The sequence below is a fragment of the Cryptotermes secundus genome, unplaced genomic scaffold, assembly GCF_002891405.2.
Source record: "Cryptotermes secundus unplaced genomic scaffold, Csec_1.0 scaffold115, whole genome shotgun sequence".
Lineage (NCBI taxonomy): Eukaryota > Metazoa > Arthropoda > Insecta > Blattodea > Kalotermitidae > Cryptotermes > Cryptotermes secundus.
In genome coordinates, this window is record NW_019721516.1 from 514,001 (window position 1) to 531,208 (window position 17,208).

General features: G+C 38.4%; 1 protein-coding gene across 1 annotated transcript in view; it reads right to left on the reverse strand.

Annotated features, from left to right (window-relative positions):
• LOC111875426 (semaphorin-2A) overlaps window positions 1–17,208 on the reverse strand; it is a gene marked incomplete at its 5' end in the record, with an annotated part of 143,794 nt that overhangs the window by 9,323 nt on the left and 117,263 nt on the right. The window contains 4 exon segments of the mRNA XM_023871670.2: window positions 1,106–1,230; window positions 1,941–2,117; window positions 3,831–4,067; window positions 5,181–5,411. Of these exon segments, the coding sequence (XP_023727438.2) occupies window positions 1,106–1,230; window positions 1,941–2,117; window positions 3,831–4,067; window positions 5,181–5,411 (770 nt within the window).

A 17,208-nucleotide genomic window follows, 5' to 3' on the forward strand; every position in this document is an offset into this window, starting at 1 on the left:
ACAAATAACTTCACGCCTTATTTGATATAGCGAATTTATTGAAGACTCGCTCTCACAATCTCACAATTGACAATTTCACAATTACTGCCATTGGCAGTATCACAAATACTTCTGCTGTTTCCATTCACTCCTGCGAATGCTAGACTGCAACTAACTTCCGCTGCACTTGACATAACTTGACTCGGCGACTGCTACAATTCAACTGACTGGTAATCGTTACTCACTAGTAACTCACTACTGAATAGTGCTTGCTGCGCCCCACCAAGGCTCGGCGTGGACAACACAGAAAACAGCCACGTGACAGGCACCACTGTTGCATAACATCATGTTTACCGATTGCTTAGCATTGGATGGGCTCCCCTGTTGCATAAGCACCGTGTTTACAGGCATTCCTGGGCAACACTGTCGAGAGTTGTTTACTGTTGTGTAGTAAACGTGGTATCCCTTGTTACATCACTGTGGGAAGTGCTGTTATGTCACCGCAGCAATGGTTGCCTGACACAGTTGCTCTTCTGCTACGTCACCGCAGGAGGTGACGGAGTGTTTACTGAGTGTTGCATGATAATGGAAGGGGTGGGGGTATGTGACGTCACTTGCAAGACTGCAGAGTTCACGTGACCCCTACTTCCCCACCATCCACGTCACACTATTTTTATGATAGAAATTGTTCTCAGCTGTTGCACTCTATAGAATATCGGTAAAATTAGGATCGATTTCTGTCAAGTGTAACAGTGTTTTTTAATAACAAAATAAAGCTTCTACATATTTCACTGGAAGGCAACCAAAACTTCAGAGAAAATTCTTAACATGTATATCCAGTGCCCTGGCTGATATTCGAACTGAGTACCTCTCGAAGGAAAATATACAGCATTACCAATAGACCAAGCTGTTCTATGGTTACAAGGGTAAAAACCCTGAAATACAAGGCTGGAAGATGAAGACCATACACTAAGTTCAAACAGTAATATTTCTTTATGCAGAAAATAGTAGACAGAGTTCTTACAAAATGAAATGAGGCAAAGCATGACAAGATAAAAGAAGTATTCTGACACACAGCTACATTGAGAAGCATCTAAGTCACCAGTAACTTGGCCATGGCTCTTACCTGTCTTGATATTTCCATCAAACGAATGGGCTCTCCAGGAGTTACATCAAACACATCCAGGAGTATAGATGAGGATTCTCCACTTGAATCATACCACTGCACCACTTTGTATACTCGGCCCTCATCTGGAATGCAAACACATGGTTGCTGCAATTTTGGTTCCCTTTAAAGTACTCTGACATTCTGCTAGCACCTTCAACATTTCTGTAATACAATGTAAATAAGCTGTATTTCAGAAGATTAAATTACCTAATGAGCAGTTCTGCTAAGTCGACAGTCTTAATTTTGTGGTTTAGGTGCTTTGAATGTGTAACTAGCTATATAGCAAGTTCATCATATCCACAAAATAGTAGTCTTCTATAATATGTGCTGTAAATGTTCAAAACAGTACATCGTGCTATGTTTTTGATCTGTGATAGTTAAAATTTGAGCTAGATTTCTTATATGAGCCCTGGGATTGAACTTAACATTTACAGCATTTAATTACAGAATTATTTCAACATAACAATTCATTAGTTTCTTAAATTTTGAACTAAAACATGCGCATTGTGAAAAGTGGATAATATTGAAATCATCAGATGAACATGCAGAGTGCCTTCTAAATCATTTCTACATAATGACCCATCTACAGTTCACATCCAGTTTACTTTAGTCAGAGACCAGACATAAACAGTATATTCTTGATTTGTAGATTAACTGTGGGACATTTATATCCCCTTAAGTACCGATTATAGCACCCCAGGGTGATCTAAATGTGATGGGAACAAAATTCATTTTGCCCTAGATATGTCACACATATATTATTTCATGCATGAAATAAGGTGATTATACTCACTGGTCCCAGCATAGTAGACAATATATTCCAGATCAGTTCCAAATAAGTCAATCTTCAGCTTGTCAACCACCAGATGAGTAAATAGGAGATCTCTCTTATAAAAGACAGGTTTCCCATTTTCATGCGAAACAGCGGCATCCATCAGTGGATGTGATCTTATGAAGTTCAGAACAGTATCTGCAAATAAAATGTAATCATAACAGAGTAGCTATAAAAATAGTAACATAGTGTATACTTTCTTGAGATTAGAAAAAACAGCCTTGCTTGAAAACAATTTAGATCCTATCAAACCACACACTATAAAACTTTCCTACATCCAGGAAGAGTAAAAATTACAGAATTATTAGCCAATGACCAACTGTCTGACTGAGGGTTTTTCACAGTTTCCTCAGTTTCTACAAGTGAAAGTCAGAATAATACCTCAGAGTAGGATATAACATCTTACTCTTACATCTCTCCTAACTTATTGTTCATAATCATTTTATCTTATTTAATACTACATAAACTCAGCAGCTGAGATTACTGCCAAATGATTTAATACTGAACATGAAATAATACAAATTTATAGTTACATATTAAAAAAGAACAGCTACTGATATTCATATAATTAATACCTGATTTATCATTCTCTTTTATTTATGCTTATTTTATTTGTTAGTCTGAATATATGTGACATAAACAGTAATTATACTTATTTAACCTCTTTGCTGCATATTATTTTTCCATAATTTTCCTAAAATAATGCAATTTGAAAGTAGAAACACAAAAAAAGGAAGAAAGAACAAAAATGCCCAAAGAATAAAGCCAAATGCCACAACAAAGGAGATAATTATTTCTTGATGACAATTAAAGTCAAACGTTTATGATGGTGGATGCTAGTTTGACTTCAGGTGATTATAGTAGCAATATGTTCAAGGAAGCATTTTCTTTGGTCTATATTATTGGCCAATCCTGTTCCACATAAATACATGATTAGCTGTCACTAAATATCAGTATTGCCTCTGATGATGAAACTGAACAGATCTCACTACCATGCCTACTTTCATTCTATTATGAACTATGGATTAATATTTTGGGGGAACTCTTCACATAGTGTAATAATTTTTAAAATACAAAAGAATATAATTAGAATCATTACAGGATGTAGAAGTAGAGATTCACGTAGAGAATTATTTAAGAAATTAAAAATTCTACCTCTTCAATCGCAATACATATTATCGCTTCTCTTATTTGTTGTTTACAACAAAGATAAATTCAAATTAAATTCTGATGTCTATAACATGAATACTAGACAAAAATATAACTTCCACCTACCCTCATCAACTTTATCAGTATATCAAAAAGGAGTCTACTTTACTGGCATAAAAGTGTTCAACAATCTGCCACAAAGTATTAAAAACTTGGGCAATGATACTAAAAAGTTTAAATCAGAGTTAAAGAATTATCTACATGCTCATTCCTTCTACTCTTTAGATGAATACTTCAATGTAAATAGAGAATGATGTAAAATTAAGTTATATTAATTTTTAAGCTAAAATTGCCTGTACTTATGTATGTAACCTTTTGACTTGTTCTGTATCCAAAGGTACTAACCTACTTAGGATTTATAGAATGTAAATAAATTCAATTCAATTCAGTTCAATTCAATTAAGAATATGATTCAAGACAATGCCATGAATGGTGAGTTTACAAAATACATTAATCAAAGCAGAAGCTACTTTCATTTAAGAATTGATTTTGGCACAACCAACACTGGGATATTTTAGTATGATTTATAATCATGACAATGAAAGAGGCTAATTATTGTATTTTCCTCTTTTAGTGAAATTGTAAATTAAAGTTGAAACCACAGCTCTGATGAGGCCATTTTATTTAGTTCTATTTCCTTACCTGGCAATGTCTCTGTATCATTGACGCAGTCTCCAGGGCGGGGCTCAGGTACGCGGTTGCTTAATACTGGAAGCCAAGCTGAACTACTTGTTGCCTGTTCCTTGAACTTCCCTTTAAAAGCTTCCTGAATGTCTTCTATGGTGAAGGAGCATATAGCTGATCCCATCAGGCCATTCATTGATGTTGTGAACACACCATAGAACTTAGCATCATCACCAGGAATCTTGTAAATACTCTCTGCAGGAAGCAAAAAGAGAAATTAGTTCATGGCATGGATAATGGTTTTTCAGTGTCACTGCAACACTGTCAAATATAATATCTACAGGAACAATGGACAAGGCATGGGAGGCAATTCCGTAAAGTCACCCAGTGTTCCTCACTAAACCTTTCATTTTAAAATTTAAAAATCACTTATGCCTCTAGGATTTATAGTTTCTTAGCAATTTTTATTGTAACTAAGTAACAAGAGTAGACATGAAATGGTATGCTGTTGTCATATCAACTGCAGTTCTGTACAAGTGTGAGCCTTCTACAATATTTCTAAATTAAAAATCATCATGTACCAAGTGTTGATATACTTTCTCTCTCAAAAGTCTAAAACAGTTAAATATTATTTTATTCAGCTTACTAATGGCACAAAACCCTACAGTAATATGATTTCATGATATTTCCTACAATATTTATATGTTTTCTCAACATGTTTATATTCACATGTATGCCTTAAATATCTCAAATATTATATTACAGACAATGAATATGAAATTAGCTAATTTTGTAATTACACTTGCTTAAACGTGGCCTCAATAGAGCAAAATTAGTCCAACAATGTTTGCTTGGATCTAAGGGTTACATTCTAAATTCTTCTCACATATAAAACAAAAACCTTTTAAACAGAAATTTATTTAGTTTCCTTATAAGGCTCCACTCAGTCGGATATCATTAAAGTAACAAATATGTGTATGTATACAGAAATTCAAACTTCTTTCCAGCTGTGAACTTTGTGAGACATATAATGCTCCCACAAACACTGTAACATAAGTTGTACGTCACTTTACCTCCAAATGGCAGAATTTCAGACAACTTTTGTTCCTTTCATTGCAAATACGTATATGGGCTTAATTTCATCAATTTCTATTCTGTTTCTTATTACCTTATCAATAATGCTGGAGGCACGTATCGAATCTACTTCACAGCTCATGTTTGAGAACAGCGACATTCCTGTTCCTGTCATTCTCTTTTCCAAAGTCTCTGGAATGCTTCTGAGCACATACACATACATAAACATACACATATGAGCACACATGCACACACAATATGTTTCTGGTTCCAACTATTTTCCAATGAACTTACGAATTTCATTGAAATAGAAAGGGAATTCTCCAGGAATTGAGCAGTTCAATCGAGCCTTGAGATAAGTTGCCCAGTTCTGACTAAGGATGTTCTTGCCACCTGTGTCCTTCTTGCATACCCGTGCCACTCTCGAATACACACTCTTTCCACAGTTTATGTACTCCACAGCGGTCTCCCGAAAGAAGAAGAATACATACTGCCCGATGTCATATGATCCAACAAAATTTGGTTCTGCAAAAAGAAACAGAGAACAAATCAAAGCCCATGAACAGTAATTATTATAATAAAGACTAGTTACACCAGGCGATGCTTGCCACACAGCAGAGTACCACTTAGCCCTGTGGTACATATCAGTTGATGTTCCGATGAGCAACCCTTTATTAATTTCTTTAATGAGAGACCTATCCACAACCTGTAACAGCAAGCAGCTGCTGAGAGTTTACAGTAGTATATTACTCAAAGTTTGATGCAGAAATAGAGCCTAATATATAAATAACAATTAATGAACAAGTAAGGCATAAGGCAAGGCCACGTGATAGCTCAAGCACTTAGTGGCTGGCTTCCCACCGCGGCGGCCCGGGTTCAAGCCTGTGCCTGGTCAAGTGGGATTTGTGGTGGACAAAGTAGCGCTGGGGCAGGTTTTCTCTGAGTACTTCAGTTTCCCCTGCCAATCTTCATTCCACCAAATTCTCCATAATCACAATCACCCGGGGCAGGCACAATAGACCAATCAGTGGCCGCCATGCCGAGTGGACCCAGCTGGACTCCACCCCCCACTATGCGAATTAAAAAAACATAAGGCAAACAGTAAATAAAAGTAACTGAGGGGCTGATTTTGAATCACTGTTATGCATACGTGTATATAAGGAGCCGGGATAGCTCAGTCGGTATAGCGACGGGCTATGAGTTTTGAGTCCCGGTGAGGCAAGAATTTTCACTTTTCCGCGTTGTCCAGACCAGCTCAGGGGTCCACCCAACCTCGTATACAATGGGTACCGGGAGGGGTTCTTTCCTCGGGGGTAAAGCGGCCGGGGCTTGAAGTTGACCACTCACCTCCAGCTAGTGCTGAGGTCAAGAAAATGTGGATATCTACATTCACTTCCCATACGCCTTCATGGCGTAGTGCTTAATTAGTTAAGCACAGAAACAACTTTACCTTTACATATATGTACGTGTGTGTGTGTGTACTTTCATAGTGAAGCAGACAGGTAGGTAACTTTGCATACCTGGTTCGAATTTCAACAAAATACTGATTATTCTACAGATTTACTTGGCTTTACAGAGTCATTCCACGACATTACCGACAGAGATCACCATTCTGCCACATACTCACAGCCTTCTCAACCCATCAGTCATAAATATTTTGTAAGTCATCATGTGATACTAAGCAACCTGTGCAGTTGAAACAGAAATATGAAATAAACATATGAATAAATAAGAAATGTACTGAATGTTATTGTATAGTGAGCTAAAGTTAACAGCCTCACTGTGCCACATAAGTGGATTCAATCATTTCAATTATTTTTTTCACTGACAAGAAAATTGTATTTCTACAAGTTTCAAATGATTACTATGTTGTGTTTCACAAAAGTGAATGTAACAATGTAACAACGGTGCAAATACGATACGAGGGTCGTACTGAAAGTCATGAACAACAATTTTTGTAAAGTAACATGCTTTATTATTGACAACCCAAATATACCACCTCAATCTACAGACCTGTCTTTATTTTTCCACATAATCGCCACTTCTTTGAACACATTTCTCCGAGCGTTCTGGGAGTTTGAAAATTCCACTTCTGTAAAATTCCGTTCCAGCCATTCGAAGACACTGACGCACTGCTTTCTGACTTGACTCCCTTGTCTCAAAACGTTGTCCACGCAGCTGATTCTTCACAAATCCGAAAAGATGGTAGTCGGAGGGTGCCAGATAAGGGCTATAGGAGGGGCGTGGAAGAACTTCCCACCCCAACTTTGCAATTGCTGCCAATGTGACNTACTATGTTGTGTTTCACAAAAGTGAATGTAACAATGTAACAACGGTGCAAATACGATACGAGGGTCGTACTGAAAGTCATGAACAACAATTTTTATAAAGTAACATGCTTTATTATTGACAACCCAAATATACCACCTCAATCTACAGACCTGTCTTTATTTTTCCACATAATCTCCACTTCTTTGAACACATTTCTCCGAGCGTTCTGGGAGTTTGAAAATTCCACTTCTGTAAAATTCCGTTCCAGCCATTCGAAGACACTGACGCACTGCTTTCTGACTTGACTCCCTTGTCTCAAAACGTTGTCCACGCAGCTGATTCTTCACAAATCCGAAATGATGGTAGTCGGAGGGTGCCAGATAAGGGCTATAGGAGGGGCATGGAAGAACTTCCCACCCCAACTTTGCAATTGCTGCCAATGTGACCTTTGTCGTCTTCGGTCAATAACCGTGGGACCCAACGAGCACGAACTTTCCAATAGCCCAAGCTTTCAATCATCTCCTGTACTGCACTGTGCCCTATATGTTTATATAGTTTTCTCTACCTCCTCAGCTAAATACCTGTGAACTTATGTCAAAAATATTTCTATCGGATCCTTCCAAATTCATATTCTGAGTCATCATCGCCTAAAGCAACAGAGAGTTCATGAACCCTGGAGCAGAGCACAATTAGCAGTTCATAAAATAAACAATACAGCTCAAAACTTCAAACTAAATATAAACTGCTGCATGTTACAAAAATGTTTCCATAATTAATACAGAGACAGTTTCCCGCAATCTCTGCATATAATGTTCAACATCATTATTGTTAAATCCGGAAGTTTAAATTAAATTAACGTTTCACAGAGTTTTCAATTATATACACCACTGGCCATGGGATCTTCATACAATGTTAGAAGTCATATTTAATTATGACTATATAATTTCTGAAGTAAGATTCATTAGACGAGAGGCAGATTGATACAAGATGGAGTTTGAATATGTGGCATTAGGATACAGAAAGACAGCTTGCTATGATAGCAGAAAGGGAAAAGTTCTGGCAGTCTTTCAGAAATTGAGCTTTAACTACATACACTTTGAAATCTGTTCTCATTCTTCAGCCACTCCATACCGAAGTTTAATTAATTAAAATGAAGCTCTATATATAAGACATACAATGAGATGGTAAAATGGAAAGAGAAAAGAAATTCAGCGGCGCACTGAGAAGAAATGAGCGCCAGAATCTGATCATTTCTCGAATTCAATTTGAAAGTCCTAATTTTCATTTTGTTTTCCATGACACCGGTTTTAAACCAAACACAAAACTCTGTATTAAAAACATATATATATATATATATATACCTCTACCTACTTCTAGGTCTAATACTGAAGATATCCAACAGAAAAACGTCAGATGAAACGAAAAATTCTATTTTCTTTGTGATTTTAATGTATCTTTGTTCTAGTCCTAGGATACAATGAAAGGTCCCATGCAGCCTCCTATCAAATGGGAACCGGGGGATCTTTCCTCAGGGATAAAGCGGCCGGGGCATGTAGCTGACCACTCCTCTTCATCTAGCCCGAGGTCAAGAATGGTGGAGCTATACCTTCACTTCCACATATGTCTTCATGTTAATTAAGAACAGGGGTTACCTTTTCTGTTACCATGCACTATTTAAGAACTTCAAATTAATAATGTAGGGCTATGGGGTAGCTTCCAAAGATATTTCATAAGAATTTTAGCGAAAATAGGTCAATTTGCTCAATAGTTGAAAAGAGAAGACATACACACACAGACAGCACGCTGATCTCATAAACCTGCTTATAAGGAACGACATTAGGATAAAGAAAGGGGAGACGAGAAATGATTAATGCTTATCGACTTCACAATCGATAACAAAAGACACATAACCGCCTTGCTTCCTTGGTGTCAAATAATTGACATGTATACAGTACAAAAGAAATTGTATGTACACCGTGGAACACATAAAATAAGAAGGCACTATGGCGAAATTTTCTTGAGACAATGAAATTAGTCGCGGTAATCCTCAGACATATTGGTTGGTGCCTCACGAAGGCAATTTACGAGCGATAGGGGTGAGCCAGTCCACTAGATTTTTCGTAATTCACCTTTGAATTACACAATCCTTTCGGCAAGACATTATAAAATGAAACAGGCATGGGACAATTCTTGATCTTCTCACAGAGCAAAGACTTACACGATTCTGTTCACACCATAAGAATCTAAGGTACCTATTACAGATATCCTGCAGAATTGTAAAATACTTCAGTAGGTAAAGACGGAAGTTAGCCTTCTCAGCGTCTGTAAACGGTAAAGAGAGTAGAAAATTATAAAGGACTGCAGAGAAATGCATATTCATGGGTTTTCCTTGTTTCAAAGTTTCATCAGAGAGGAAGATAAATTCAACAATATTTCAACTCTTCCCTTTATTGACACAAACTTGAGAGCATTACACATACCGCACAGCGTTCAGAGTTTTCCAGTATCTCTGCAGGTAACAGCAAGTCTTACAGCCCACACTGGTGATGTTACACAATAAATAAACAAAACAACGATGAAGCAAAGTTCCAAAGATCCCACTGCATAGGAAAACGCTCATAGTGCAGAATGCGGAATGAACTTAGTCGCCTGGTATTTTTACTGTAATCATTTTTATGACTTTATGATGGGATAAACACGTAGCTCGGATGGAGGGAAAGAAATCCACTGGTCACTGAACAACAGCGAAGAAGGCGACAGGAAAATATTAAATTGAATGGAGATTACTGTTTTCCGGGATGTGACGCCATGCATTCTGGTAGGTACCAACTTTTCTGGAAAAAACTGGTACCTCCAACTTCTAATCTGAAGATAGATGCAGTATGTTCCTCCGAAAAGTTGGTAAATATCTACCAGACTTCACATCTCAGAAGTCATTAATATTCATAGTCACTGAACTCAGACCCTCAATCTCACATTGGCAAATAAACAGGATTTAACTGGCATTTATGTCAGTGATGATGAAACTGTTCTATTACAGTTTGTCAGTTACTGATATCTCTCTCTGTGGAGGGGACCCTCGATCTATGTGAGAGGCAAGGAAGAAAAATATTATATGCAGAAGGGCTGTAACCATGAAGAGGGTCACACTGACGTGTATCCTATTTACATATGTTCCAAATGGTGCGTGACAACACATATATAACCAAGCTCAGAATAAATGTTGTTACAAATAAGGATCGTGTTCGATAGGCCAAGCCCTTCCCCATGACAAATAAACATCCCTTTTTGGAGGGGTTACATAGCCAAAATCCCTTCCCACAAAATGCTGAAGATCTTATAAAAACGAGTATGTTTTCTTAGAAAATGTACTTAAAAAGAAAAATTGGCTGTAAAGAAGCCAACATTTACGCCAATGACATGATTGATTTCTGAATATGTAATGTACGATGAGTTATTTTACTTTCTACTTAAACCACTGTGCGAAAAAAAAAAATCTTTTGCTACTGAATCCACCAGAGTAACCCCAGCAATTCTAGCGCGGGAAACGGAGGATTCCAGAAAGCTTGGATTAGAGTTCGGTTCCAGATTAAATTATCTGGAAGACCTATGGAAGGATGCTATCGTGACTTACGAGTACGTTCACGACATCCATCTGGAGGTACTCAGCAAAATCCAGGAAAAATATTAGCCAGAATAACTGCCATTGTCAAGACACGAAGTAACCCTCTGGACGAACGAAACGTTTGATGGTCCACAAATCTTGCCGACTATTTGGAAATAGTATCACTCCTTCTGTCATACCTGTTACATTATGAGAAGGGAAATTGTACGTGTATTTACGATTATAAGAAACGGGACCGCCTCTCTGGTCTAGTGGTCAGAGTTCCTGACTATAGATCCAGAGGTCCGCGCTCGATTCCCGACGCTAACAGATTTTCTGAGAAGTAGTGGGTCTCCAACGGGGTTCACTCAGCCTCGTGAGGATAACTGAGGAACTATTTGGAGGAAATAGCGGCTCCGTTCTAGAAAACCGAAAGTAACGGTCGTGGGGATCTATCGCGCTGACCACGCGACACCCTCTATCCGATAAAGTTGGCACTAACTTCGCCGACAAGCGGCAGTCGCTCGGTCGGTATAGTTCGCTTGCGGACTAAAACCATGGAGTTTTTAGTTTTATTATAAGAACCGCGGTTAAAAGAATCTCGGATTCTCGTCATAAGATAACACTGGCACAGATGTGAATGTTGCATAACAGCCGTAGCTTCTTATCCGAACCCGAAGGAGAACTCAGCAATCTACTGAAATACCGCAGATAGAGAAACAGAACAGGAAGCAACATGTCAAATGGCAGAGACTATTTTATCTACAGATTTAACCTGGCTTCCTCCGTTTCACAATTCAGAGATAACAGCTGTTACCTCTGAATTTCTCGTCTCATTTCTACTAGGCCTGGCAAAAAACTGAAGTCGAACTGTATTTTCCCTGCTAAATTAGTCTCAGTTCTTCATGAAACAATCAATATTGTGGTTTAATACCATAATAATAATCACCCGAAGCTTGCAGTACTACCAACTCACTACCACTAAATTCTTCCCTCTCTACCTCACTCCTCCTCCTTTCTAGCAACCTTCAATTCAAACCTGACGCCTTGTGGGCCCAGGGCGGGGTACGAGTGTGACAATTATGCAAATTGTTCTGGAATTACATCGGAAATTGCGTTGCTAGAAGCCACTGTGCTGCAGCGCTGGAGGTTTGAACCACACTAAGGGTAATCCAGAGTGGAAGTTTCACACCCTGCCCCTTTCCCTTGCGGCACGAATGAAGAAGAAGAAGAAGACTGAGAAGAATATAACTTCATAAAATAAAGTTGGATGTCGCAGGAGGAAATGTCTCCTGAAGGAAAATTGTTCAGAACTTTCACACGCAGCAGAAGACGATAAAGCTTAAGAGAACTCAGTTCTAATTGTCCTTCTCAGCTACCAGTACAACTTATGTATGTATATGTGTGTGTATATATATATTATATACTAATTAGCATTTAATGCGTCAGTTCTGAAGTTTAACCGTAGTTTCTCTATTTCTCACACAGACCAAAGGTCTTCAAGGCTTCCTCCTGCAGAAACCGCCGTAATATTCATACAAATCCAGGAACTCAACTCAACTCGACGTATTTTCTGTTTCAGTATTTTTAAAGTACAATGAACATATAAAACTTAGACGTCTAACTCTGAAACAAATCCGGCATCTAAAAGTAGCAATTAATGCTCTAGAAAGTTCAAGGTTTCTCATACCAATTTTGTATCTAACAGAGAAACAAATGACTTGGTTTAAAGGCCTACATAAACAACAACAAATATAACGATCTTTACTAACAGTTGAAACGCCGTACAATCAAATACAGTGCACAGAAGCGATTCGCATAGGGGGTGGGGGTGGGGGGTGGAGTCCAGTTGGATCCACTCGGCACGGCGTCCACTGATTGGCCTATTGTACCTGCCCCGGATGATTATGATGATGGATAATTTGGTGGAATGAAGATTGGAAGGGAAAACCGAAGTACTCGGGGAAAACTTGCCCCAGCGCCACTTTGACCACCACAAATCCCACTTGACCAGACCCGGGCTCGAACCCGGGCCGCCGTGGTGGGAAGCCAGCGACTAACCGCTTGAGCTATGGCGCGACCTTGTACATAAGCGATCGTTTGGTCTGAATTTAAATATTTTGTGGGGATAAAGATTCATATTATAGTCTACTGTGTTATGACACCGCGTAATGAGGATGGACGCAGTGTGTTAACGAGTATTTGGAAACGTTGGTACCCACATACGGGCTTACACTGTACCGTTACCCAGAAGACCTCAATATGAAGTTTCAACATTGTTCGCTATTTTAGCGTCTTTCGTGGCGCTCTCTAACTGCTGAGGTTACGGAACGCTGAATTTAGCTTCGATATTGAAAGGGCAGTCAGGTATTTCAGATGTGATATCCAGAGGCAGAGTTTTGAGGGAGAAATAATTGTAAATTGTCAAACTTCCATTACGCTACTTATCAAATTCCAGTAGAACGCACAGCACGGGCTATTCGCGTACGTTCCAGTTCTCAAAGGAAGAAATGAAAGCGTGATTAGAAAACAAACTGAGCCGGCAAAGTGTAAACTGTGATGAAGTTATTGTACTTGAGGCAAATTGCTGCGGATCGTTGGTCTTTCGAGAAGAGTAAGGTAAATTTTTAAGTGAGCCATATTCTGACGTGGTCACAATTTCCGCACTTCCTTTTAATGAACTCAGTCCCACTACTGACTTTGAAGGGCAGGTGGCAACAATTACTTTTAAATAATTTATAGTCAAAAAGAAAAACGCGATGTTTTATTTCTAGCAGAAGCATCATCCACATCAATGCAAGTTTTGTTTCCTCTTTAGTCTGTCATTCGTTTTGCGTTAAGATAATTTCATAATTATTTTATATCGAAATAAAATTAAGCTGTTTTTGATTTATAGGTCTAATCTTTGGAAACGACTTTAATGCTCTATAACAAGACTGTCATGAACTTCAGAAGTTAATATTCCTACTCTTGCAGTAGACCAAAGAATGACAAAAATTCTGTCTCTAATTCCGACACTACTGAGTTTGGGTGTTATGGGGTTACATAATCACTGTACATCTGTTCAACCTGAGGTCGACAAACCTCAGTTTAACCTACTTCTTGCGAATAGTAAGGGGTCTACTACTGTAATTCTGCCTACTCACTGCTTACTGTCCATTTCTAGTCTGCTTTCCTTATTTTGACTAAATTAAAGTAGGCTTAGGTGACCACAATGCTATCTGCTGTCTAAAAACATAAAAATTAGAACATACAAAACTATAATTCTGCCTGTGGCCCGTTTGGGTGTGAAACTTGGTCTCTGACATTAAGGGAGGAACACAGACTGAGGTTATTTGGAAACAGGGTGATTAGGAGAATATTTAGATCGAAGACAGATGAAGCGACGGCAGGTTGGAGAGAAATACATAATGAGGAGCTTCATAACTTGTACTCTTCCCTAAGTATAATTAGAATGATCAAGTCAAGGAGAATGAGATGGGCAGGGCATGTAGCACGAATGGTGGAGAAGATGAATGGACATAGCACATTGGTGGGAAAGCCAGAAGGAAAGAAATCAATAGGAAGACAAAAGCGTAGGTGGGTGGACAATATTAAAATGGATCGTAGAGAGATAGGATGGGATGGTATGGACTGGGTCAATCTGGCTAAGGATAGGGACCAGTGGAGGGCTCTGATACAATAGGCCAATTAGTGGCCGATGTACCAAGTGGACTCAGTCTCACCCCATCCCCAAGAAACTATTAAAAAGTTAAACTAAGCACGAGCATAAGTAGGAAGCATAGTAAACGCATACACACAAACAAAAGACAAAACAAGATAAGTTGTATAATTCAGATAATATTAACGAAATTAAATATATGCAGTAACAACCGCCATTATGCACTGAGAAAAAATGTGTATACATATATTCATATTGAATATGATTAACGTTTTAATAATTCATAAGTACCGTAATAAAATATGTTTAAAAACCCAAAATGGAGAATGAATGAATAATATAATCCAGTTCTTTATTTCTCTACTTGCTGAACCCAACAGCCAATGGTCAGTTACAGAGTCAGTACGAATACAAACAGCAGCAGCAACAGGAAAACAGAGGACAAAACAAAACAAGAAACAAGAAAAGAGACAACAAAAACGAAGAAAAATGAATTTGTTTAGGCTCTTAACGCTCAAAAAAGAGTTCTTATAATACATGTAAGTTTACATACTGCTTCATATTGCTACATATCGAGTCGTTGTTTACTTTCCATACAGTACGGACAATTCTTCGTAAGATGAGGCACCGACTATACAATTAATTAACTTGTAACATCATGGGCCTCCTATACATTCTTATATAAAAGAAATATCGAACTTCCAATTGGTCCATGGAAACGTATGAAAAGTAAAAAATCAACGACTGACTCGATGTTGTATAACATCAATTAAGTTTTATCTTGTTTTATACAATAACTTTTAGTTTTTATATAATCTGACTTATTGTATTTTTACGCAAAGTATTTTGAATGATTGATGACATTGTGTCCAATCTGATGTACAGGAGTTCAATGATATATGTTTGTTAATTGACAGCCGTTAGTGGCTGAAACATGTAGCGAAACCATAGCTGGGCTAGCTGTTTGCTGTGTTGTGACGGTCAATAAAAGAGTTGTTTACATACTGCATTTGCGGTTGAAACACATCTAGTTGAAGGACAGTAACAAGAAGAGCAAGTGAACATGTTGAAGTTGCGAATGTTTCGAGTACGAACCCAAAGGCCAATTATTTCGAGAGCAGAGGAGCAACATTTAGTGACACTTAAACGTTTATTACGACAAAGCATCAAAGTGACGACGCCTATTGTGCAGTGTCAAAAAATTTTATTTTTCGAATGAATTATCATAGTGATATTCCATATCTTGGGGTGGGAACTACTGTGGCAAGGGGCTGCAGATTTTCTTTCTATGCACTCAAGTTTATTGGAATCAGTAATCGTAACAGAGTTCCACGCAACAGAAGCATATTAGAGTTTAGATGTGACAAAAAAAAAATAGCACCAGTAAACTGTCTAAGGTGGAAAACAAAAATGTTCCTATGTGAATTATCCCCAGTAATTTCAGTGCATGCAAAAGAAAAACCGACATGACGATGAAAATGAAATTTGCAATCAATATGCATACCCAAGATCCGTTGCGCTGACCACGCGACACCCTCTATCCGCTAAAGTTGGCACTAACTTCGCCGACAAGGCCGCGCCATAGCTCAAGCAGTTAGTCGCTGGCTTCCCACTGCGGCGGCGCGGGTTCGATCCCGGGTCTGGTCAAGTGGGATTTGTGATGGACAAAGTGGCGCTGTGGTGGGTTTTCTCAGAGTACTTCGGTTTCCCCTGCCAATCTTCATTCCACCAAATTCTCCATCATAATTGCCCGGGGCAGGCTATAATAGGCCAATCAGTGGCCGCCGTGCCAAGTGGACCCACTTGGACTCCACCCCCCACCAAGCGAATTTAAAAAAAGAAACTTCGCCGACAAGCGGCGGTCGCTCGGTCGGTATAGTTCGCTTGAGGACTAGAACCTCGGAGTTTGTTTGTTTGTATGCATATCCAAGTCCTTTATACAATCTGGCACTAATTCTGCTGAAATTGGGCTCCATAAAACTTGCCTAGCACCATTTATGTACACAATCAATATCTGACTGCAGAAGTAAACAATCACTAGGTGAACTAATTTCTCGATAAATTCTAAAGTCGTCAGAAAAAAGAAGACGGAGTGATTAATTGCGTCACATAAATCATTTACAAAAATATTAAAAAGCAAAGACAAGACAAATGGCCCCTGAGGTTACAAAAGGTTATGAAAATATTCCGGAATAATGCACACGAGATTGTCTATTTGTTAAATAACTGAAAGACCAGTTTAAGTAAACTGAAGATAATCTACAGTTACTTAGTTTATGATGAAGCAATGCGTGTGGAAGACTGTCGAACGCATTGCTAAAGTCAAAACAGAGTCGGTTTGACCTTGTGAACAGAATTGTGAATGGTTGAAAAAACCATTTTGGGAAGGGTTCAATTTAGATTTTATAAAGTGAGAAACGTGGTCATGTATTGTAAATTAAAAAATTGGAAAGACTGTTAAGAACAGCCATGATTCTATAATTTTTCAGAGGAAGTTTGTCCCTTTTTGAGAACAGAAACAATAGCTGTGTGCTTCCACAAGTTAGGAAAACTATTCTGAATAGGCTAATACTAAAAATAAACCTGAGAATAAGCGCATGATTTCAGAGCAGCCCTTTATAACAAAACTAGGTATACGTCGCATAGTCAAGTCCGACTGATTTAGTTGGCCGCAGCCGTTTTATGGCATTATGAATATATCAGGAGCTAAGGATGATATTTCCGTAGATTAACAAAAGGAAAGGTTCCAGGGCAAAAATACCATAAACCGGTTGAAAATATTTTGA